Consider the following 23,852-nt stretch of genomic DNA (forward strand, 5'->3'; position numbering starts at 1 on the left):
CTGGGTGGCTCAGTCGTTAAGCGTCTGCCTTCGGCTCAGGTCATGGTCCCAGGGTCCTGGGATCGAGCCCCACCTCGGGCTCCCCGCTCAGCGGGAAGCCTGCTTCTCTCTCTCCCACTCCCCCTGATTGTGTTCCCTCTCTCGCTGTGTCTCTATCAAATAAATAAATAAAATCTTAAAAAAAAAAAAAAAGATTTATTTATTTATTTTAGAGAGAGAGAGGGAGAGTGTGTGTGCACATGCAAGATTTGGGGGAGCGGCAGAGGGAGAGGGAGAAGCAGACTCCCCGCTGAGCACGGAGCCCAACGCAGGGCTCCATCCCACGGCCCTGAGATCATGCCCTAGCTGAAACCAAGAGTCAGGTGCTCAACCAACTGAGCCACCCAGGGGCCCCAAACTGTGCCAGCTTCTCAGCAAGAGAAGCTGAGATGCTCCCAGCTCTGGCAGACCCGCCTCCAGGCCCGGCCCCACCATCCGCTCCCGTGTAACCTTGGGAATGCAGTGTCTCCCCTTCCGAACCTCAGTTTTCTCCTCTAGCACACGCGGACCGTGATATGCTCGCCTTGGGGGATGACGGGCGATGCGTGCCCAGCACGTCCTGTACAGAATGGCCCGTATTCCGTGCTCAGAAATGATGGCTATTTTTCTGGTTGGGTGGCACCTTTCCTCGTTCCCACTGGACAGATCAGCTGCTGAGGCCCAAGCAGGTTGTGCAGCTTCCACCAGGTAGTTCAGGCCTGTCTGACTCTGGACCTCTTCGTTTACCGCTGTGTTTTCCGTGCCGGTCATCTGATGGCTACGGGTTGAGCTTATCGAAGACACCTGGCTGCCTTGTCTTGCCGGAGGGAATTGACTCTCCCAGGTGACCTCAAAGATGTTTGCAGGAGGAGGGCTGTCCCAAAGCATGTCCCTCCCTTCCCTCTTCCTCTGTTCCAGGCACTGCTGAGGCGGAGGAGGTGTTTTCCACTGCCCTTTTGAACTGAAGCACTCAGCTGATTTCTGGTTGCACACATTCCTTTGTCTTCCAGTTTCAGTATGCGTGTGCCTTCTGTTCGTCTCATCTGTTGGAGATTATAATCTGTCGTGGCAGATAAAGGCCCTTTCCCTCCCTCTCCTTTGATGATGGCAAACATTCCTCGGGGCTAATAAGTATTGGATGCACCCAAGAAAGAGAATAAACACATTTAATAGTAGATTGATTCTCTGAGGCCTTCCCGCTCTGTCTCCTCTGGGCCGGAGCATATTCACCCTTTGTCAAGCTTGTGTGCTGAGATCACTTAGAGCCTGGTGGACAAGATGATTAAAAACAAAACAACCAAAACAATTCTGGAATGAACCTCTGGAGAGGATTACCCTGGATTCCCTGGGAGACTGTCCTCGTGGGTCCAGGGAGGTGGAAGGTGGGGGTCCGGGAGCGTGGGGTTTGTTTGTGAAGGCTGCAGCTCTCTGATTGGGGCCTGGGTCTGACGGCTCAAGGAATCCCACGGACTCAGTGTAGTAGTGGTAATAGCAGTTTAAAGCAGGCTCATTACCGGGCTGGTTATTGCTTTTGTTCAGAATGGCCCATCTAAGTCAGGCCCTATTAAATACAGCAATTTAACTGACACTTAGCCTCTTTAGGGAGATAAATTATCCTTTGGCTTGGTCACCTCCACTTTGAAATTTGATCATCGGTACGAGCCCGGGGAGAGTAGTTCAGGCAGATGCGTGGGCTCACGGAAGCCCACATTTCAGTCACTTGTTGGGCATGCATTTAATGAGGACCTACTCTGTACCCGGCACCGTGGAAAGCCCTGGATATTTGGTGAAAATGGAGATGGCGTGCGCCCTGCTTTTCAGGTGTTCGCAGCTTTTGTTCAGTCATGAAGCAGTGAGTGGGCACCTAATGTGTGCAGAGCCCCATGCTTGCCAGTGTACAGGGGGCAGAATAATGGTGGAACGTGTGTACCACTGGGGCCCTTACCCTTTTGTGCCGAGGGCCACTGTGCAGTCATTTAACCGGGTACAGCCTGGAACCGAGTGAGCATTCCAAGAGAGGTGCAGAGAGTGCTGTGCGCACGGAGGAGGGAGCACGTGATTCTGTTGGCTGGATTGAGGAAGGCTTTATGGCAGAGGTGACATCTACTGATCCTTGAAGGAAGTTCTCCCTGATGAGAGGAGCTTAAAGCAGGGCTGCTCCTCCGGGGCCCAGACTGAGGCTGCTCCGTTGCTCATCTGTCTTGACACTTGCACGGTTGCTGCTGGGTGTTCTCAGCTTCTCCTTGCATGCCTGCTGTGTTCTCATCCTACCCCACTCCTGCCTTCAGGCTTTGTGTTCACACCATCCCAGCCCCCTCTCCCTCCTCCTCTTCCAACTCAGCTCCCGTGTGTCACTGGCCAGCATGGGCCCTACTCCTAAAGACCCTAAGGGAAGAATTACGGGCCACCTGTTCATCTTTTCTGGGCATGCCATGCATGCCCCTGGCCCCTGGCAATCCCATCCTGGATGGAGGCCCCTTTCGGGTGCAGGCAGCAGTGGTCAGGGTCCAGCACAAGCGACAGTATCGTGACCCACTCATCAGGGGCCCTGGGCACAGCAACATCTAGGAAAGGTGAGTCATGTGTCCTGTGGGTCCAGCCTTGTGGCTCAAGAGAAGGTCTCTGCATGTACCTGCGGAGACGTGTGCGAGGATGTTCCCCGCGGCTCTGTTTGCGTTCGTGAAACCTTGGAAACAGTCTTATTGACCATTTAAGGAGACTGAGTAAATAATAGATGGCGCCATCATAAAGTGGAGTGCTATCTAGCAACTAAAATGAATAGCCTAGATCTTTACACACTGATGTGGGCAAATCTCTAAGGAACTTTAGAGTGGGAAAGAGGAAAGATCTGTGATGTAGGCCACTTGAGTTTATTTTAAAACCTCAAAAACTGTATGTTTATCTGTTTGTCCATGTAGTATATATGTATATAGTGTGTGTATGTACATCATTATATATATATGCACCCATATGTATGTTATATTTCGGTGTATATATAAATATATAGTATATATATAAAATGCACATGTGATTGAATTATGCATGTGTGGTAAAAGTAGAAAACAGAAAGAAGATACACATGGGGCGCCTGGGGGGCTCAGTCGTTCCTGCCCTTGGCGGGAAGCCTGCTTCTCCCTCTCCCACTCCCCCTGCTTGTGTCCCCTCTCTCGCATTCTCTCTCTGTCAAATAAATAAAATAAAATCTTAAAAAAAAAAAAAGATACACACCAGGATTGTCGTTACCTCTGGGATGATAGTTGGGAGGGGCCTCTCAACCATCCATCTCAGTAGTGTTTTATTCCTTAAGAAAGATGAAATATGGCAAAATATTAGTGTTTGTGAATGTGGGGGTCTAGGTATATGAGTCTACTACTATGTTAAAATCTCTACTTCTTTATATGTTTGAAATATTTCATACTGTTAAAAAGCACGTTTAGAGAATGGGCGATTATGTGGGGTGTCTAGAGTGTAGCTTGTGAGGCGGGTAAAAAGGTAAGTGAAACCTCAGTCATGGAGGCCGAGAGTCTTGTAGCCCGCGGGGTTCTGGATGTAGGACCTGGGGGGAGACATGGTGTGCGGACAGCAATGTGATCAGTCTTCAGTGTGAAGAGTCTCTGCGGGGAAAGAGCTCAGGGGCCCAGCGCTTGGGTAGGAAGCTGCCGTAACGGTCCAGGCAGAGTGGGGAAGAGTCAGATACAGGAGGGAAGGAAGGATGACTCAGACAGCCTTGAGGTGAAGCAGCAGGACCTGGTAAAGCCAGGATGTGGACAATCACATTCTAGTGGAGCCCTTGCTTCTTGGAGGAAGTCTTGGCTGCTGGCACGGTAGAACTGGTTTACCCAGACCCCAGGGCTGCGTGTTCTAGCAGTTCAGTGGGACCTTCTCTGTCAGGAACATGCCCGGAAAAGCAGGTTATGGTTGGAAAGAGAGCTTGGAGAAAACAATGACTCTGAGGAGAAGGTGGTTGTCTTCCAGAGTCTGACCGTTCAGGTATTAAATCCATAATGTTTCGAGGTTTGAGTGTCATGTTGACGCGTGCTCACAATGGAAAGTACCTATCGTATTTCCAAGTTGCACACTCGAGGCCACTTACCACAGAAAGGTTCTGTGGAGGACGTCTTTAAAAAGCTCCATTTATGCATTACTGTGCATTGTCTTTATCAAAGAAATATCTTTTAATCGAATTATTAGGCGGAAATGGTCTTTTGAGAGTCAAAGTGCAGCCTACTTTGTATGACAGATGGCCTCCATCCCCATTACAATTGTGAAAAATACCTCAGGGGGACCTCCAAAAAAATTAAAATAAAATTGTGAGAAATAACTTTTATTGCTATTTTTCCTGTTATTTGTTGTTGAAAATTCAGTTAACTGCCCTCCTCCCTGCTTTTTTTAAAAGGCTCTGGCTCTTTGTCTTAGCACCCACCCTGGGCCATACTGGATTTTCCCAATCCAGGTGTCAGGCCTCTCCCAGACTGGGGAGGGTCCCCCAGAATCTTACCTAGCTGCAGGGCAGTAAGTCTCACCTCACAGAAAGGGCCTCAGGAGTTCACAACTGTTGCTCCAGATAAATGGCTTTCCGCTGATTTTTATCTTGGCCTGGTTAAGTGGGTCAAGGGCCCCTATGGTGTACCTACCCCATTGCTTCCCACTTTTTAGTAGAAAAGGATGGGAGAGTGACCACCTAAGTAATAAGGTGATATTTATACAACAGAAGCTCACAGTCCTCCTACATATTTATTAATATAAGGACAGCCATTTCCTGTACAAGTTGTCAGCTTTACTCATTAGCCTTCTGGTGCAATGTAACCTTGCACGTGTTATTAGGTTACCGTACACATTTTTGTTAGGTAAAGCCATACACATTTCCAATTATGGCAAAGAATGTGCAATTTCCTGGAGTCAGGATTGAGGTCATGACCTTGAGAGCTCAGGAATTCCAAGCTTAATTAATCCACCAAATGATGATTACTGAGAGGAAATGTCCTATCGATATTAGATGCGACAAGATGCTGGTCTGGCTGTGACAAGTCACTTTTAGGAAGGCCTGATCTTAACGTATCTGGTCAGTCGGGGCAGTGTCTCCTCGGAGTGAGCGCGTGTCTCTGGAAGCCAGCCACGCTCCCTTCCAGATCCCTTTTCTGTGGAAGTGTAGACTGTATGCAGATCTTAGGGAACTCATGTGTTGCTTTCCTCCCATACTACCTGCGTTTTCTCAGCCTTGCTTTCTGGCTACAGTGGAATCCCTTCCATCAGGAAACCTGTGAGCTTTCCAAGCAGGGTCGTGTCAGAGAGATTTCGTCTTACAGTAAAAAGAGTCCTGCCTCGTCTGCTTCTTGGAAGGAATGGGCTGTTTTCGGTGCCTTTGCCTCTTGCCTGAGAAGTCACACTCAGGGAAGGAGACTTCGTTTCAGTTCAGCTTCGATCACATAGCCTTCCTTTGGCTGGAGAGGGAAGGACCCCTGATTAGAGTCCAGTTACATGGTAGCCGTTGAGAGCTCATTCCGGTAAAGCAGAAGGAGAAATGCCAACCGAGTAACTTAAAAACCCGCCACCAGCGTCTACGATAGCTGTGCCTTGAAAACGGCCAGCTCACTCCCCATCCCGCTGCAAGTATGGGCTCGGGGCCCTTGTGCGCAGTCCCATTTCATATAGTCCTCTAGCTCCAGCACTCTGGCCCCCTTTCATCCTGAAGCACACAGACTGCCTGGTTATTGGATTTACAGTTAACTCCAGTGAGGGGAAAAGAATTTAGGAGCTCTTCTAGAGGGGTTAAATTTTGGGCTCTGCTACTTAGGAGCTGGATGATCTTGACTTTTCCTGGCCTTGGTTTCTCATGGATGCAGTCGAGGGGATGGGACACCTTCCAGAGCTGTTCTAAGAATTAGATGGAACAGCTCCCGTGAAGGCACCGAGCTGTGTGCCCATCTGAGGCACTGAATGAGCGGGGGGGGGGGGGGGGGCGTTTTCTCTTTCCCCCAGAGCCCTGACGAGCATCTGCGGGGGTTCCTGTGTTGCAGAGCAGGACTTTGAGTGTCACACAGACCTGGTTCCACTACTCTCTGATTATGTGTGACCTTGGGCAAGGAATTTAACTTTCTGAGCCTCGGTTTCCCTCCTCCATAAAGTTGGCACTAGCTCCTTCCTGCCTCGTGCGGCTGTAGGGACAGATCAGTGAAAATGCAGGCTTCGTGCACACGGTTCAGTGCCTGGCACGTAGGCAGTGCTCTGTTACACGGGGTGAAATCTGATGGGCTCGAGCCCATGGGTCCAGCCCTCACTTCGGGCCGCATCTGCCCTGCTGCACCTGATGCGCATTCTTCTTGCGGGGAAAGCATCGCTTTCCCTGCAAGAGGAACGAAGCTGCTGCTCTTACATCACCAGCATGTTCAGTTTTCAGCTCTCCCGGTCCCCTATTTGGGTCTCGATTCAGGTCAGTCCGTTTTCAACTCCACACAGAGGGCTTTCTATCCGTGGGGAGAACGTTAACAATCCCAATTCTGGAGCTTTGGAAAAGTCTCACCTCCCCAGTGGGCATTACTTATTTATGCTTTAATCTTTGCAGATTACTCTGAGTTGCTCTCAAGCTCTCCTGAAAGCCCCCGGTAAGTGGAAAACAGTGCACGCACCCGGGGTAATTAATGCGCTTTCTACGAGCGAGGGAACATGTAATTTGCAAGAATGTGTGTCAGGACCCACCCTGCTAAATTTATACCCTGTAATTTGCAACGTTAGCTGGCACCACATTGGCAGATTGGTGAGTCTAGCCTACCTGCTCTGCAATTATAGCTGCTGGCCGGTGTTGCAGGATTGAGTAACTGGAGATCTCAATCATTTAAGTAAATGAGAACTGGCTCCCGGGACCCATCTGAGATCACCCTCTGGTAGAGGAGGCTGGTTAATGATGTTTCCTTTGTACCAACTTGAGATCCTCTGATGAGGGCAAGGAAGGAAAGAGGCCAAGACACAAGTCTTCAGGCTTCCCTGGGTGTGGGCAGACCGCAGGCCGTGGGAAGGCCTCTCCACGGCAGCCCCCCCCCCCCGCCCCCCCGACGAGCCTTTAGAAAAGAGAAACACAAAACTAATATAACAGAAATGGTTTTATGGTCTGTTTTATGAGCTGCATCAGCCCTCATAATCGGCTCTGGGGAGATTCTTGTTAGTTCTTAAAACTGGAAGTCACTTTGCAGCCTCTGCAGACCAGTGATTTTTGTAAATCCTCATAAATTTTCTTTTTGGGGGGAAACCTGCAGGAGAATCTTGTAGGCGGACATGCAGGCTTCTTGTTCTGTGGGGTGCTGGGAGGAGGGTGTGAGCTGGCTGGGTTTTCCCATGGTCATGTTTTTGTGGCCGGATGAAAGAGTCTGGCAGAAGACAAAATGAATTGTAGGCAGACTCAGCCCTGGTATGAAGCCCGGATCCTCAATTACTACATGTGACCTTGGGCAGATAGTTAACCTCCCAGAGCAGCCTTTCCTCATTTGTGAAATGGAGCTAATGATTCCTTTGATTAAAGCTGTTATAAATATTAGATGTTTGTAAAGGCATCTGGCACATAGAGAACACTCAATAAATGGTAATTATCATCAGAGCCGTTTATATTTGGGGAGGGCATATTATTTATCAGTTGTAAAGTACGCTTGGCTACACAGACCAGGCAGCATTGGGAAACAAATTGGGTAGAATCCTCGATTCTCTCAAAAAGCCATTTGTGTGTCTACGCCGACGTCGGAAAACATGGGTCGGATTGAGTCGGTGCTGTCAATGGGAGGTGGGCTTGTTGCTAAAGAGAAGCCTCCCTCATCCCAATTCCAGGGTGCTTTGCAGAACGTGGGATTCCCATTCGGCCTTGGGACCACCTCAAGGCTTGAAAAGTATAATGAGGACTAGAGAATCTGGAGAGAGCTTCTTTCCAGAAGCTCTGGAGCCCAGGGACCAAAGCTTTAAATGCTCCTATTTCAGGACACCTGGGTGGCGGAGTCGCTTGAGTGTCCCGACTCTTGGTTTTGGCTCAGGTCGTGATCTCAGGGTCCTGAGCACGATCACAGCTCAGCACGAGTCTGCTTGTCCCTCTCCCTCTGCCCCTCCCCTCCTCAAATAAGTAAATAAATAAATAATCTTAAAAAAAAGAAAGAAATGCTCCTCTTGCAAGATTGGGTTTGCAAATGCATGGCCCATTCTGCGGGTATCCCAGTCCTGTGGGGTGAGAGATGTGGGGTGTGTTCTGTGTGTACGCATGCATGTATGTGGCGCTCAAGCACGGTGGGTGTGTGCCTGTGTGCCTGGGTCTCCTCCTACTAAACATTTATGGGCTGGTGGACTGCAACTGGGAAAGGCCTAGGTTTAACTGGCTCAGTATTAATAAGCATGTTCCAGAGAACTGAGACCTTTGTTTTGTCTTCCTAAGAAATGAATCCCTCCTTACTCACTGCATTTCTGCAGGAAACTGTGCTGTGTGCAGAAGTACTGCTTTATTTTCCTTGTAGGCTTTCCAGCTTGGACTTTCTATTTCCACTGAGGCCTTGTTTTTAAAAACATGTTTTTACAGCAGAACTACAACTGTGGAGATTACAGCGGTCTCTTACCACTTTGGTTATGAAAATAGTGTATGGTAGTGATTTTATTTCTTTTAATCGACCATTCTCTTGCCTGCCTTTTTCTCCGAGTGGGGCTGTACCAGATAGCTCCCTCCGTTGTATTTTTTTCTGCCTTCTCCAGCAGCCTGAGATCAATGCCTAAGTACGCACCTTCATTTTCCTCCTGCTTCCTGGTACCTGGTGAAACGGATCTTACTGTTCTAACGCCTGTCCTTCTCCCACATGCTGTTCCATGGTTGCTTTTCCACCTTTTTCTTCCTGGAGCTTCCCTGGAGAGCTCATTTCCGTATCTTGGCATCACTTCCTAGGCTCCACATCCCTTTTCTGCCCTGAGATGGACCTTGTTTCATTAAAATCAAGTGTTTCCAGACTCCAGTTTAGGTCCACTGGTTTGGGAACAGTCCTTATCAGCAAGACCTACGATGAATTCTCCTTGCAGAATTTTGTGGACCGTCATGGTCTCTTGGCTGAAAAGAAGCCTAAGAAAATAGTACAGAAGATGGGACTGTGGTGTTTTTCACTCTCTTCCCTGAAAAAATCAGTTTCCAGTAGAACAGAGGTGGATGTCCCCTTGCCCTCGCCAAAGGGTTCTTTTGAAAGGGGTGAAGGTAGAATCGGAGGATGCAATGAAGCTCTTTGGAAAGAATGGATTTCCCGCCCTGTTCTATCCCATGCTTGGACCCCCATGAGTGGGTTTGGTGCTGCTCAAATGCACATGCCATTCCGTCTGTGATTGATTTGCTTACAGAATGTAGCAGAAATTTAATCCCTGCAGAAAACGCCATGAGTCACTTCATCTCCTGCATGAGCCTCTTTGTTATTATTATTATTACGGAAAGAAGCACATCAAGAGGCAGGTCTAAGAAAACATAGTTTTCAGAAGGCTTGTTTTGTTTGTCTTACAAAGCAGTTATTTTCCAGAAATCAGTAACCAGGATCAGGAATTTTCCAGCTTTGCACACATACCCACCAATTCCAATCTGATCCTACCCACCAATTCCAATCTGATTCTGCTTTTTTTAAATCTGTGTTTGTTGCCTCTGGGGTTTTGAAGATTTGAAGGAAACTGGTCAGGATTGTGTACGGAGTGCTTAGGCCTCAGAATATGCCCCGAGTGTAGGAGATGGAAGGATGTCCTCTACACGGGTGTATTTGTGTCTGGGTTATGTGAATGAGCAAATTTGAAGCCCAGTGTAACTTTCTTTATTGCTAATTACATTTTGGGATTGCCTGCCCCGCGCTCTAGTGGTGCAGTCTAAGGAAATGCAAACAAAGTGCACCCTTAGCCTAAGCAAAACGTGTAACTAGGGCAGCGGATCTGCTGCCAAAAATACCATCTGCTGTTTTCTAGAGCCAAAGATTGATGACTTGCGTTGTCTCCTCCTTCAGCAAATAGAGACTCAATGTATTTATTTATTTAAGTTTGACCAGCCTTTCGTAATATTTCTTGTTAGAAGGGGGACTATCTGTTGGTGTTAGTAAATTAAGGCCCAACTCTTTGGTTCACAAATAGACGCCTAAACATTTCCAGTAGCTTCCCACCCAGATTTTCTTACCATCTCCCCTACCCCGCTGTCTACCTGTGTGGGGCTGTCACGTTAACCTACCTGAAGTATTACTCACCTCATGTCACTCCTCTGCTCAAAAACTTGCTGTTGGGGTGCCTGGCTGGCTCAGTCAGTAAAGCACGCAGCTCTTGATCTTGGAGTCGTGAGTTTGAGTCCCACGTTGGGTGTAGAGATTACTTAGTAATAGTAAACAAAGGACTGTTGCTGTTGGTTTCTCATTGTGTGCGAAGTGAAGCCTGAACTCCACAGCCTGGCTTTTAAAGCTTTTCTCAGCCTTTTGTCCCTCTTTCCTCTTCGTGACTGCTGGGTTTCCTGCCTCTGCCTTAGCTTAACGTTTTGTCTGGAATGCAGGTCTACATTTTACCCACTCTGCAAAGCCAGCCTGGTTGAAAACTGTGCTGTGCAGCATTCCACAGTGCCTCCCTGGAATAGATTTTTCCCCTTTAGTGATTCCTACATCCCACTTTCTACTCTTTTCTTATGGCATCAGTAGACCCCAGGTTTTAGAATTATGGTGACTTAGGTGCACGTCCTCTCTTCTGGTTAACTATAGGCTTTGAGTGTGCTCATACCTTGTACGTGCCACAACCTGAAGTATATGAGGTGCTCAGTAAGTTCTTTTTGGGTGATTGAATGCATCAGTTAATTGAATGAATGCTTACCACAAAACAGGTAACGGGTCGATATTAAATATAAGCATCTTGTTCTGTGAACCCGGTGCAGCGGCTCAGTGTCATTGTCAGAGAGAACGTTAGCTCAGGCAGTTTGGTGGTGGGAACACAGCAGTTGCCCAGTTTCAGACTGGATGGCTCTCCCACACTTCAGATATATAATTGTTAGGATTTGTGTGTCAGAAGTTCCGCTCTCCCAAGAAGACTCCGATTGTGACTTTGAAAGGGTGGCGTTGCAGCTCATGCGTTCTTCATAATAAGGCGGTCCGTTTGTGCTGTCTTGGGAACACGATGGTGGTGGAGGAAAGAGTGTTTGGTGAGCCAGATGGACCTTGATCTGCAGCTTGTTTGGCATCTTGAACCTCAGTTTTTTCATCTGTAAAATGAGGATAGGATGTGGTCAGTAGGGACGCCACGTGGATTAAATAACATGCACAAAGCACTAGCACCCAGTGGGTGTGCCGTGATGTAGGCAGGGAAGGGTGGCCTGTCACCAGCACTTGTAAGTGTGTGACTTCATCGTCTGCATAGCTGTGGTCCAAGAAGGTGGGCGGAGCCACGGCTGTTGTTAACACGAAATGCTTTTTTGTTGCTACTGTCCTTGAAGGTAGTTTCCTCCTATTGAGTTTAATCAGTGCCTTTGGATCACCTCCCATCTCTAGTCTAAGTAATTAGAGATTAGGAATTCTGAATGCTCTATCTCTATCAAAGATGTGAGCCTCTGGGAATTTTGAACTGGGGAAACACTGTGGGTGGAAAAAGTAGGAAGAAAGCACGGTGCTTGGGGCAGAGAATGGAAATCCATGGGATGTTTAAATTCCTGTTTCTCTGTGACAGTTCTGAAGTTACTTCTTAATTTTGGACTATAAAAAGATCTGTGTCTACATTGGCTTGCCCATCGATGATTATATTTGGTGTACGTAGGGCTGGAGATGCTGTTCTTATTTGTACGGACATCCTGAGACCTAACCGGTCTTGTAAATGTTTCTGGGCTTTCTTCTCTCTTGTTCTTTAATAAGTACTGAGGATAGCGCCTGATTCAGAGGGAGTCTGGTGAAAGCAGATGTTTTCCTGAAAGTATGTGCTTGCTCCCAGGGTCCCTCAGCCTCTTGGCAGCTTGCTTATGATGAGGGACTTTGAAGGATGGGCGTCTTTTCCTTTGGATGGTGTTTAATAGAATCAGTTCCCTGCTCTCCTCCTCACATGCTTGTAACCCCCAAGGGAGTGTGTTCGAGGTTTGTTCCTTGAAGTCTTCCGGCCTCTCACTGACCAGCTTTGCTGACCCCTGAGGCTGGACCTTCCGGGGCTCAGCTCCTCCTGTTTATGTGTTGTCTGCTAGGATCTGGAAGGCACCGGAAGACAGCTGATCAAGTCTGGGTTTACTGGAACCCCCTTTCCGGCCCCCCTTAATAAAGAAACTTTTTTTTTTTTTAAGTCTTCAGTTGATTCTTTCTTTTTCAGGCTTTCCTGTGTGATTTTTGGATCTGTGGCTTGCTGCTGAACTGTGGGTCTGTGATTCTTGGGGCGGGTGAGCGTGGCCTGAGGTGTTCCTTGCACATCTCACCACCCGCCTTGCTCTCAGTCTGAGCTTGGAGCAGGTCTTTCCGTGTTTACACAAGTTTGGGATTTTTCCCGGGGTGGGGGAGGTGTCAGGAGATTGAGTTGCTCTGGTCTGAAGTTGGAACAGAAGCTGTTTGTTTCGTGGGCACATAAGAAACTGACCTGAGAGAGACAGACAGAGGGGTGCTGGACAGGAACGTAATATATCTGTGTAGGAAACACAATACATGGTATTATCAACCTGGCCTTTAATGAAAATGCGGTAACACCGTTATATAAAACGATGGTCCCAGTTGTGCCAGATAAATCAGAGTTGCCGGAAGGATGCAGTGGGTGGGTATCCCGATGATGTCTTCAGATCAGAGACTCCTCTTGGCTGGGTGGCGGTCCTCGCTGCTCCGTGCTTTCCTGCCGTGCCCTCCGGAAGTAGCAGCCTCCTTGCTGGGGAGCCACGACCAACTGTGCTTTCCTTGAGCTGAGGCTCTTCTCCCCGAACATCTGGGCCGTGGTGGTAGTAACTTGGCAGGGCCTTTTTGAAAGGATGATTGTAGCAAGGGAGGGAGGGAGCCAGAGAGAGAGAGAGGGAAGGAATCAGGTTCAGCTTCTCACTTAGCTTCAGGTAGAGATCAGCCTTCAGTTGCCTACTTTGTGGGCTCATCGACTATAAATCATCCTGGATCACTTTTCTCTCCATATAGTTTTCTGTAAACTCTACGTTTGTCTTTTTGTCAAAGACAAACAAAAACCCTTTTTGTTTAACAAAAGAGGGCAACCCCCCAAACTAAACACATGGAGAAGTTTGTTGAGACCCCAAGTATCCCTGATAACCAAGACGGACCCCAGGAGAGTTTGGGGAGTGAGGGCAAAGGTGACTGGATATGGTGTCGGCTTGGAGGAGGAGAGTCACACCCCTGGTTTAGACTCGTTTTGGATTGCGAGCTGGAGCAGCCTGGCAGGCCTTCCGGATGCTTCCTGCAGGCTCGTTCTTCAGACGGGTTCAGTAGATGGGACCGCAGAGCCTTGTGCCAGGCCTGAGAAGTTTGCGTGCTTGGGGTTTATCCGGGTGGGGCTGATGCCATTTTGGGCATTGGAGAAAAGCAGTGAGGCTGTTTTGATAGGAGAAAATGAGCAAATCAATTAAAAATAAATGCTGGACATTCCATTCCCCACTGCTCACACTGCCAGTCCCCTGCCCGTCACCACACCATGGCACCAGGGACCGTTGGACTTGGCGTGACTTTGACGAGTCCATTTGCCAGTGGCTGGGGCTGTAGAGAAGAAAGGACAGAGTCGGTGCCTGGGAGCCAGCTTCCCATTGGAAATATTTCCTTTTATTATTTAAGTAAACTTGTTATAGAAATTTAACATACATAGTAACAAGGGCACAGATGTTTAGTGGGGAGCTCGGTGGATCTGCACGAGGCCAACACACCTTGGGGACCAGTGCTCAGATCAGGAAATAGAGCATTACCAAGACCCCAGCAGCCCCTCTGTGACCCCACCTGGTCCTCCCACCCCTCTTCTTGACTTCCCACATCAGAGACTGCTTTTGCCTCGTTCTGCACTGGCAAGACTAGGAGTGTCTGGCTCCTTTCACTCAATGTTAAAAACATCTAATTTCTGTCCCCTTTCCCGGGAGGTGGGTTGTGGGATGACCCTCCACCCAACTTAGGTTGAGAGGGCGACTCCGGAACCTTGGCGACCAGAGACGCCCCACCAGCTTCGGGCTCCCGGGTCCGGTGCTCCTGCTGCACGCGCCCCCGTCTTCCAGCAGAAAGTGGGGCCTCCTGCCACCTGGATGATCCAGTGGTGAGGAAGCAGGAGTCCAGAGCAAGCTGTAAGTGTGGGCTCGCAGTGAGCACGGCACGCCTTGGAGAGACACGCTGCATTCCTCACAGCGGACAAATGAATTTCTCCCCCTCCATCAGAGTCCGAGCTCGGACTCCCACGCAGGCCGCTGATGTGGGGCTGGCAGGAGGGAAGGGCGGCGTGGGGCCGTGGCAAGGTGGCTCAGGAGCTCTCTTGTGGAGTGGAGCTGTGTTCCGAAACGGAATAGAAGGGAGTAAAGCCTTTGGGTTATTTCCCAGAATGACTCATTAAGAAACAGCCACGCCCAGGTTTCTCCAAATGATTCCCTATTGGGTTATTTATTTTTTTAGTTTTTTAGCTGGGGGCCAACACTTGGGGCTTTTCGTTTCATCATTATGTAAAAGGGCTTTCGCCCAACTTCTCTAAAGTTTCAGGGAATGCTTCGTCTTTTTTGAATGTCGTAAGTTGGCGACAAGGAGGACCTTTTCCTTTTGGCTTTTGCTGCTTAAGGTTAAAGATGCTAACAGCCGTGCGTGTGCGTGTGTGCGCGCTCGTGTGCGTGTGCGAGCCCGTGAGTGATTTGTTACCGTGCTTTGCAACCGGATCATCTTGGTTACTCTTCTAACTTCTTCAGCCATATTTACCATGGAGATATTTTAAGGAATTCGTTTCAAAGGAAAGATGCCAATAACAACATACTCCTATTTTTAAGAGACTTTTCAGGTTCTTCCCTGAGAGTTTATGTTCTAGGACTTTGCAGATACGAAGGTAAAGACAGGTGCCTGATATTATCATGTGTATCTCTAGAGATCAACAGGAATAGCTTTTGTTATATGTATTGTTTTGCAGCTTGCTTCCCCCCCCCCCCCGACCCTCTTGTGGATGTTCTTCCTACAGGCGGTGGTCTAGCACGGATACGGCATATCAGGTTTACCTATCTCTCTCGATCCGTATTTAACTTCTTATTGTTTTGAGCGTGACAAGTAGGTGTATAGGGGGAGAAAAACCCTATGTGTTTCTCTATGCATTTATATATTCCTAAGCATGGATTCCTGGAAATGGAATCCAAAGGTAAGCGCTATAAATAGTGCTTGGTACTGCCAAATGGCCTCAAGAGGGTGCACCAATTTATACTCTCACCAGTAGGATGAGAGTCCCAGCTTCCTCACATCCACACCAGCTCTCAGAGTTACCCATCTTTTTAGCTTTGGCCTCTCAGATTGTTTTTAAAAATGGCATATCCACTTGAATTTGTTAACTACTAGTGAGGCTGTGCACTCTCCTTCTGTGTATTAGCCGTCTTTATGTTCTCTGACCTGCTTGGTCATTTTCTTTATCCATTCTTCTTTGCACTTTTCTTCCTGATTTTTAAGGCGTTCTTTGCAGCTAGGGACGCAGAGGATTGCTCTAAAAGATTGAGGAAGAACATCATCTTGATTGGCATTCCTGCCTCTCAAGTCCACAAAAGATCAGTAGTCTATCTTCTTCTTGGCACTGGTGAAAGGCACTGGTTTTCTGTTTGTTTTTATTTAATTAGGTGAAATTTTTCCTTCTGGCTGGAAAGTCCCTGCTGTCTGTAAATGCATTATCATTTGTGTAGCACGGGGCGAAGCGTCGTGTGCAGAGGAAAGTGAGTGGTGCCAGGCAGGGGTTGGCGCCTGTCGGAGCTGATTACCGCCAACATTCAGTGAGAAGCTGGATCCCTTGCCTCATTTCTCTTGAAAAACCCTGGTCTCTCATGTCTTCAGCATAAAGGCGCATGATCGACAAAAGAAGGGACAGGGAGAGTCTCTCAAGCCGTGTTGGCAGTTCTGCTTCATTATGTTTCTTTATTCTGCTGGAATTTCCTAGATCAGGGCTACTACTTCAACTCTTGGCAGGTTCACGTTGGAGCCAGGATTCTTCTCTTCACGCCCAGAGCCTGGGGACAGTCGCCACCTTCCATACTGGTAAACAAACTGGACTCTCGGTGCCGAGGATGTCAGGGCTGCCAGGAACGGGAGTTGCCAGGCTCCTGGGTGTCTGGGCTCCCATGGCCGTTGACGACGGAGGCAGAGCCTTGACCACACCCCTGTAGGCCCCTTCATTCCACCAGGCGCCCCTCGCTGCCTCCACTAGCAGAAGGCTTGCTGCTTTGCCTGGTCTGGAGCAGAGTCCCAGCCCAGAATGCCATGGTCTTTGGTACAGCTGTCATTACTCCCTGGATACGGAAAAAAACAAACCAAAGGCCAAGTGTAGGGTGCTGATGGTTTGGGATTTACCCTGGGGAGAGGGGAAATCAGCCTCCGTGTGGATGGAGGCCTGAAGGCTTCACTGAGGCCGCCTCCAGCCCAGTATGGAGCGGAAACAGGGCTGACTCTTACAGGTGTTTTCAGCTGCTAGATGCACCTGAACCTGGTTCTGTTTCCCTGCCCCACGAACGTGTCCACTTGTGATTTCTTGTGAGCTGGCTCTGAGAGAATGGGTCATCCCGGAAGGTTGGATCTGTTTCCTGGGCAGGTGGACCAGATCTTGCTGACAGCCCATATCATACACAAAGTTCTCTTGCCCAAGAGTTTTGGAGGCAGGCTCTTATCTGCTCAGGTTATGGTCAGGTTCTGGTCGAAAGTGTTGGGCTACCTTTGAATATTTTATATTCATCCATGAAGAATGATTGATTGGCTGAAGGTGAAGCCAAGCCAGGCATGAAGATTGCTTTGTAGAAAATCCCAGGGTCCATGGACCTCTCAGGAAGGAGAATAATAATAGGAATAAAAAATATTTTTGGTTCCTCCCCCCACTCTCATTTTTTAAATAAATGACTTTAGATCAAATTATTATCTGAGCATGAAGAAATATGTTTTTGTTCCATAAATCTTAAGCTGCATACAAATGTGGACTGTCCACAGGGTTGAGGAATAATCCTGACTTGTAGGAATAATCCATAAAATGTTTGGTGAAAATGATTTTCATAATATTTTAGCACAAAGAAGCACTGTCGGCATTTCCAATCCACCCACACTATTTAAAATTTCCTCCTTCTCTTTTTTCCCTGCCTTTCTCCATCTATCCATCCCAACAAACATTCTGTCTTTGGTTCTGGGCTACATTAGGACACACTCCCTCTGCTGGTGTAGAAGTTACTCATGGTGGGGAAGACGGGCACACAGACAACGGAGCACTGTGCGAAGCGAAGAGAGAGGTTTGCGGAGGTTATGTTGGGAGGTCTGATGGGAGCTTGTAAAGTCACCCGGGCGGGCTAGGGCTGAACTGTAGGATAGACTGGCCAGGACATACAGGCCTCCAGTGTTGACCCTAGGACTTTGGGCCTTACCCTTAATGGGATGGGAGCCAAGAGAAGATTGGAAACAGTGAGTGACATGGTCAGATTTGCTCTACTGTTGGTGAAAGATGCCTTTTAGGAGTCGAGACCGGAGCCAGGAAAAGTCAGCGAGGAAGCCATTAATGCAAAACGGGCAAGAGAGTAGGATTCGAACTGGGGGGTTGGGAGTGGTAGAGATGGTGAGGAAGGATGGGGGTGGGAAATAGTTAGCACTGGTTGATTGATGTGGGGGGGGTGGTGAGGGAGAAGGGTGGCTGGTGGTTCTCCCAACAGAAAAGCCAGTGATGGCAGGAAGAGCAGGTTGAGAAGAAAAATCAAGAGTTCTGTTTTGGACCTGCTGAGCCTGTGCTAGGGATGGAAGGATCTTGAGCAGTAGGGGACGGAAGTGTGCAGCTGTGGGAGGAGGACGGAGTCACAGCGGAGAGTGCTGAGCTGGAAGCTGAACCTAATGGCCGATGAGACAGCTTTATCCAGGGAACACGTGTCTATCTCTCAAGCAGACGGGAAGCAGAACTCTGAAGACCATTGAGGGATGCGTGGAGGGAGAGGAGTCTCCAGGTGACTGAGGGGAAATGGTCAGAGAGCCAGGTGTGTGGGGGAGGCCGAGTTTCAGGAGGAGTGAGTGAGCCAGCCGGGCCACTGCAGTGGAGTGGTGAATAAGGTAAAGCTTGAGCAGTAGCCTGTGGATTGAGCAATTAGGAGGCCACTGGTGACTTCGTGAGGACAGATTCAAGGAAGTAAAGGAGGGTGGAAACCAGCTGGGTGTCCGGGGATTGAAGATGGTGCAGACTAGAGGATTTGCACCTTTTGAAAGGTTAGTCATGGTCTTGGGTTCATCAGGCCTCGGACTTCTTCCCAGTGTCTCGGTGCTGAGCTGCCTCTGTTCGTGGAGCGCTGTAGAAGCCTCAGCCGGAGCCTCCCTGTGGGGCACACTCAATTTATTGAAAATCATTTATCAACGAGCAGCTTCCTTCTGATGTCTCCTCTTGCCTGGTGGGATTCTGTTGTGTACAGTTTGAGGTGGGTCCCTTTATACTTGAGATCACCCTTCCTCTAATTATTAATCCTTTAACTACACTAGAACAGTATGTCTTGTGTCAAATGGCATATTACGTGCCTACATTACATCTAGCCTTTATGTAATGGTAATTATTTAATAGTGAATAATAATAACTCTAACAAGTGAACTCTGGCTCATCTTATGTCCTCTGTCTGCATGCTGTCTTATAAAATGTGTGCAAATCCCAGAAGCTTCCGCTGACTTTTAAGTTATTTTAGGTTTTCTGGTGTGAGGGGAACACACCAAGACCCCTGATGTTTTCAGCTCTGCCCCTGTGTGACTCTGGTACCAGATGGCCAGAACAGCCCTTGGGTTGCCCAGAGAGCTTGGCAAGGTTGTATTTGGTCCATCTCCATTTTATAGATGAGGAGACTGAGGCCCAGAGGGTAAAGCCATTCCCTGAGCTGGGGAGGGGTGGAATCAGAATTCAGAGTTTGTGGGCTCCTGGGCTGACCTGAGCGAGGCAATCCCTCTTTCATCTTTAATTCGATTTCTCTTCCGGACCGTCGTCATAAGCTACCCTCCGCAATCTGGAAAACCCAAACAGGTTAGTCTTCACAGTGTCAGCCCTTTGATTTACCAATTCCAACAAGTCTCTCTAGAAGGTAAATTGCTCGCTCTGAAAGCCGTGCTCATTTGGATGTGCATACTGAGGCGGGGATGCCAGCAGTAAATACTGCTTAACTCTGGCACTTGCTAGATGTACAAACATCATTTGCTCAAGAAGTCAGCTAATTCCTCGTGATGGAGAGCCTGTCTTTGTGCCCCGAGCGGAGGGAGTGTGCCCGCGTGAGCAGATTGTAGAAGCTGGCTGGACTGGTTTAATGGATTAAACCTCTTAAGAAAATTTAAGAAGACGTACCAGTTAGTATGTATTCCGCCCTTGCTTGGTGGTAACAGGCTGGCGTTTGTGATTTCCCTGGCAGAGTTCCTCCCCTGATCGGAAGTGAGAAGCCAAGCCACCGTCCATTTGCTGAGGCATGATAGAAGATAGTGGATGATCAGAGTGAACCCGAGAGGCCCTTGAGTCCCTAGGGAACGGGAGGCAGGTCTGATTCCGGGTGCCCTGGAGGTGACTTCCTCCAGTTGCAGAGGTGGATGGGACGGGCGGTGTCCGAGCACAGGCAAGAGCCTCTTGGGTTCCCAGGGTGTGGGAACCTGCCTTTTGACGGGCTGGTTGATCTCTAGGTCTGAAGTCCCTCTGTACTGAAAAAGGAGGAAGTGCCTTGAGTACCTGCCTCGCGGGGATGTTTTCGGTTCTGTAGGGGAGGAGCTCTATGTAATCCCAGGTATTATTTTTAAATGCTGAGGAATGTATCTAGGACAGGCAGATGGCCAGTGTTTGCCTGCCATGGGGACTGGGTCTGTGTCCACAGAAGCAGGAATAGCAAGTTGAGAGTTAAAAAGGAACTTGGACGTCATCTGTTCCTGCCTGATTTTACACATGGGAAACCTGAGGCCTGGGGATGCGGAGCAAGTCCTCCAGATCCTGATGGTGAAGCCCACGTACCTTTCTCTTTTGACCTGCGTCATAACCACGTTGTCCCGAAGGGTGGAGTCATGTTTATAGTTTGGCTGCTCTTAAAGATCCCTAGGGATGATCCAAGAAGTGCTACTTGTTTCTTAGGAATTAGCAAACTGAGACTGGTGTGTGTTAGAAGAGACACAGTGAAGGTCACGTTGTGAGCTCCTTAGCTATGTTCTTAGAACCCAGGGTCTGTTCCCCCAAGTCTCCTTTTTTTGCGCCTAGGTGACATGCGCTCTTAGGCAGCCAGCCCCACTTGCCCGGGCTGTGCCCTTTCCAGGGAGGCAGGTAGAGAAAAGGGCCCCGGCCTCTGAGTACCAGTGTCAGTCAGTACCAGCTCTATGAGGAGAGTCAGGGAGAATGCATGGAGGCAAGGAAGGAGTAACCAATACCAGTCCGGTTTATTGAACCCCAAGTATCCGCCAACTACTCTATTATATTTACTTTATCCCTTTATCTATTATATGTATAGATATTCTCTCTCTCTATCCCTCAGCAGCCCTGTCCAGGAGGTGGGGTTACCCCAGTTTTGCAAGTGGGGAACTTTAACTCAGAGAGGGTAGCTCACTTATCTGAAGTCACACAGCTATAGAGAGTCAGGCATTTGGCAGTTGTGGTTGGGCGGGCCAGATCAGAGCCGGGCCCCTCTTTGCTTGGCCTCCTGCAGCCCCTCGTGGAGGGGTGAGGGGGCAGATGGCACGGGCTATTCTGAGAAAGACAGCCTCACCCACCCCGATGTCTCAGGGAGTTAGTATTTAAAGAATATCTGACCTTCTGGCTGGGCCTTGCTATTTTTATTTTCGGAATGTCATGGCTTAACGAGTTGGGTGGGTAAATCTATCTTATGAGACATGTGTATTTTTTTTCCTCCACAATTTGCTGCTACTATTCTGCGACTGTTGCTGCCTTCAGCAAATGAAAAGAGCTCATGATAGACCGAATTTCCCAGATGGATGTCCTTGCATTGGCTCTTTTTTCCCCACTGTGAACACTTGCCCCCTTTTATCTCTCATCCTTTTATAGTTGATGGGGCTTTTGAAGCTAGGATATCAGTGGTAAATGGTTCCATATGTCTTTCAGAGATTTTCCTCAAATATTAGCATATTTTTTGTTCTTTGTAATAAATTTTATTAATGAAACATTTTTTTGAAGGACGGGGAAAAGTACCAAGAATAACACAAAGCCTGTGCCTTCCACCCGGCTCCACTGAATTCTAATACTCCGTCATGCTTGCTTCAGATTGTTTTAAGGAAAGAAATCTTGCATTTGAAGTTCATCATGTCCCCTCTGATCCCATTTGCCAGAGGGTAACCACTCCCCTGAATTTGCTATTTTTCTTTCCTGTACATTAAAAAAAAAACTTTTTTTTTTTTTTAAGAGAGAGAGAAAGAGAGCACGCCCTTGAACGTGTGGGGGAGGGGCAGAGGGAGAATCTCAAGCAGACTCCCCACTGAGCGTGGATCCCGACACAGGGCTCAATCTCACGACCCTGAGATCATGATCTGAGCCAAAATCGAGAGTCAGACGCTCAACCAATGGTGCCACCCAGGCGCCCCTAAAAGAAATACTTTTGCATCTGTATTTATCCATTAAAGTCTTGGAGTTTTCCAGCTTGATTTTAGTGATATTCTGCAACTGGCTTTTTTTTTTTTTTTTTAAAGATTTTATTTATTTATTCATGAGAGACAGAGAGAGAGAGAGAAGCAGGCTCCCAAGGAGCAGGGAGCCCGATGTGGGACTCGATCCCAGGACCCTGGGATCATGACCTGAGCCGAAGGCAGACGCTTAACCATCTGAGCCACCCAGGCACCCTTTTTTTTTTTTTTTAAGATTTTATTTATTTATTTGAGAGAGAGAGCAAGCACAAGAGGGTGTAGGGTCAGAAGGAGAAGCAGACTCCCCACTGAGCTGGGAGCCCAATGCAGGACTCGATCCTGGGACTTGATCCCGGGACTCCGGGATCATGACCCAAGCAGAAGGCAGTTGCTTAACCGACTGGGCCACCCAGGTGCCCCTGCAACTTGCTTTTTTTTCACTGAGCATTAGGTTTCTCAGCTTGTGGATTCATGCCACCCCAGTTTGTTACATTGAAGCCCTGGGTAGTATGCCATTGTATGAATGTGTCCTGATTTTTTCATCCATTCTCCTTTTGATGAACATTCAGTTTGTCTTGCAATTTTATATCCTAGCGGTACCAACAGCGAAGGTTCTCTTGGCTGCTGTCTCTCGTGCATTTCTCCTCGGGCCTGGGGTATGTGCCAGAAGAGGATTGGTGGGGTCAAAGGGTAGCAGCATCTTCCGCCTCACAAGAAGTTACCGGGTTGCTCTACTGAGTTACTCCGCCATGTGTGTGAGTTCCTGTTGCTCCCCATCATCTCACCACTTGAAAATGTCAGACTTCAAATTTTTGCAAGTCTGATGGGTGTGAAAGAGAACTTTCTGGTTCCGTTAATTACTTTTTGATTACAAGTGAGCTCGAGAATATATTAAGTGACATTTGAGTTTTCTCATCAGTGAAAGTACCTGTTCATACGCTCTGTCCTGTTTCCTATTGGGTGGCTTGTATTTCCTGATGTAGTCTTGGAACATCCTAGGTAGTGATCTTTGTGGGTCATAAATGTGGCAGATGCAGTCTTTCAGTTAGTGGCTTACCTTTTAAGTTTGTTTGTGGTATCTTTTGTTGACCAGGAGTTTTAGACTTTAATGTGGTCGTATTTATCAGTCTTTATACGGTCTATGCTGCATTTGAGTCTTATTTCAGAAATCCTTCCTTACCCTGAGTTCATAAAGATATGATTTTCAGCCTAAATGAAGCTCATTTTGCTTTTCTGGCCTGATGCCTTGGTTTGGTTTGGTATTTTCATTTTCCACATTGACCCTGCCTAGGTGTCTCTGTGCTGAGCAAGGTAGGCTGCAGAATGGTCCCCAGGGACTATAGGGATTATGACAGCCATCCCCGGGCAGATAGGGCTGAGCTGAACCTGGGGTCAGAGCAGAATCCTTCTTGACCCTGTGGCTGTTTCTGAGAGGTGCTTAAGTGCAGGGTTGATTGGCCCTCTCTTAAGCCTGGCTTATCGGCAAGCCTGATAAAATTGGTCATAAAGCTGTCCCCTGTCTCGTCCTTCAGAGTAGCTTCACTGCCCGATTTGCACTTCCTGCTGCTGCTGATTGCAAAGCTAAAAAGACAGAAGGCTTTCTCACCGGGGCCCGACACCCTGGGCCTGACTTGCAGTCGGCCCTTGGCGAGGGCACCGGTGTGCATAAGAGTTCATCTGGTGGTTCTTCACTTCTGTCCCTTTCCTCCTGTGTGCTCAGAAGTGTCTGCAGACCCGATCTCATTTACCCATTGTATTTTGGAAATATAAATGGATTCAAGTAGGGTTTAGATAAAGTCGCAGAACGTGAGAGGGTCAGAATTAGAAGGGGCCAGATGCATCATGCCTATTTCAGTCAGCAGGTGTTTACGGAGCGTGTGCAGGGTGCCTGGCACCTCACTAGCTGCCGACCCCACAGGGAGAGCAGGTCAGCTAAGAATGGTTTTAACATTTTTAAACGGTGAAAAAAATTCAACATTTGCAGTAGCTTTTGATGATAGGGAACACTAACTTTGAACCTTAGTCAAGTGCAATGTTACCTGCCCCTCTCCCCCCCCTGCAAATTCTTTTCTTCTCTTTAGTAGCTCTATATTATGGAAAATTGTTCTCAATTATTAGAACATTTTGAAT

The 23,852-nt window shown here is 48.2% G+C and overlaps 1 protein-coding gene across 6 annotated transcripts in view; it reads left to right on the top strand.

Annotated features, from left to right (window-relative positions):
• LDLRAD3 (low density lipoprotein receptor class A domain containing 3) overlaps nt 1–23,852 on the top strand; it is a 236,660-nt gene that overhangs the window by 52,317 nt on the left and 160,491 nt on the right. Inside the window, exons 1-2 of one of the 6 annotated variants that reach the window (XM_032413910.1) lie at nt 18,081–18,100; nt 18,402–18,562. The exons of 4 other annotated variants lie outside the window; for them this stretch is intronic. Coding sequence is in view for 1 of the 2 variants with exons in the window: in XM_032413908.1 (XP_032269799.1) it covers nt 17,998–18,100 (103 nt within the window). In the remaining variant the exon portion in view is untranslated. Of the gene's footprint in view, nt 1–17,805; nt 18,101–18,401; nt 18,563–23,852 lie in introns of those variants that run through there. One more of the 6 variants, XM_032413908.1, reaches the window with a different exon arrangement.

This window comes from Phoca vitulina, unplaced genomic scaffold, assembly GCF_004348235.1.
Source record: "Phoca vitulina isolate PV1807 unplaced genomic scaffold, GSC_HSeal_1.0 scaffold16, whole genome shotgun sequence".
NCBI lineage: Eukaryota > Metazoa > Chordata > Mammalia > Carnivora > Phocidae > Phoca > Phoca vitulina.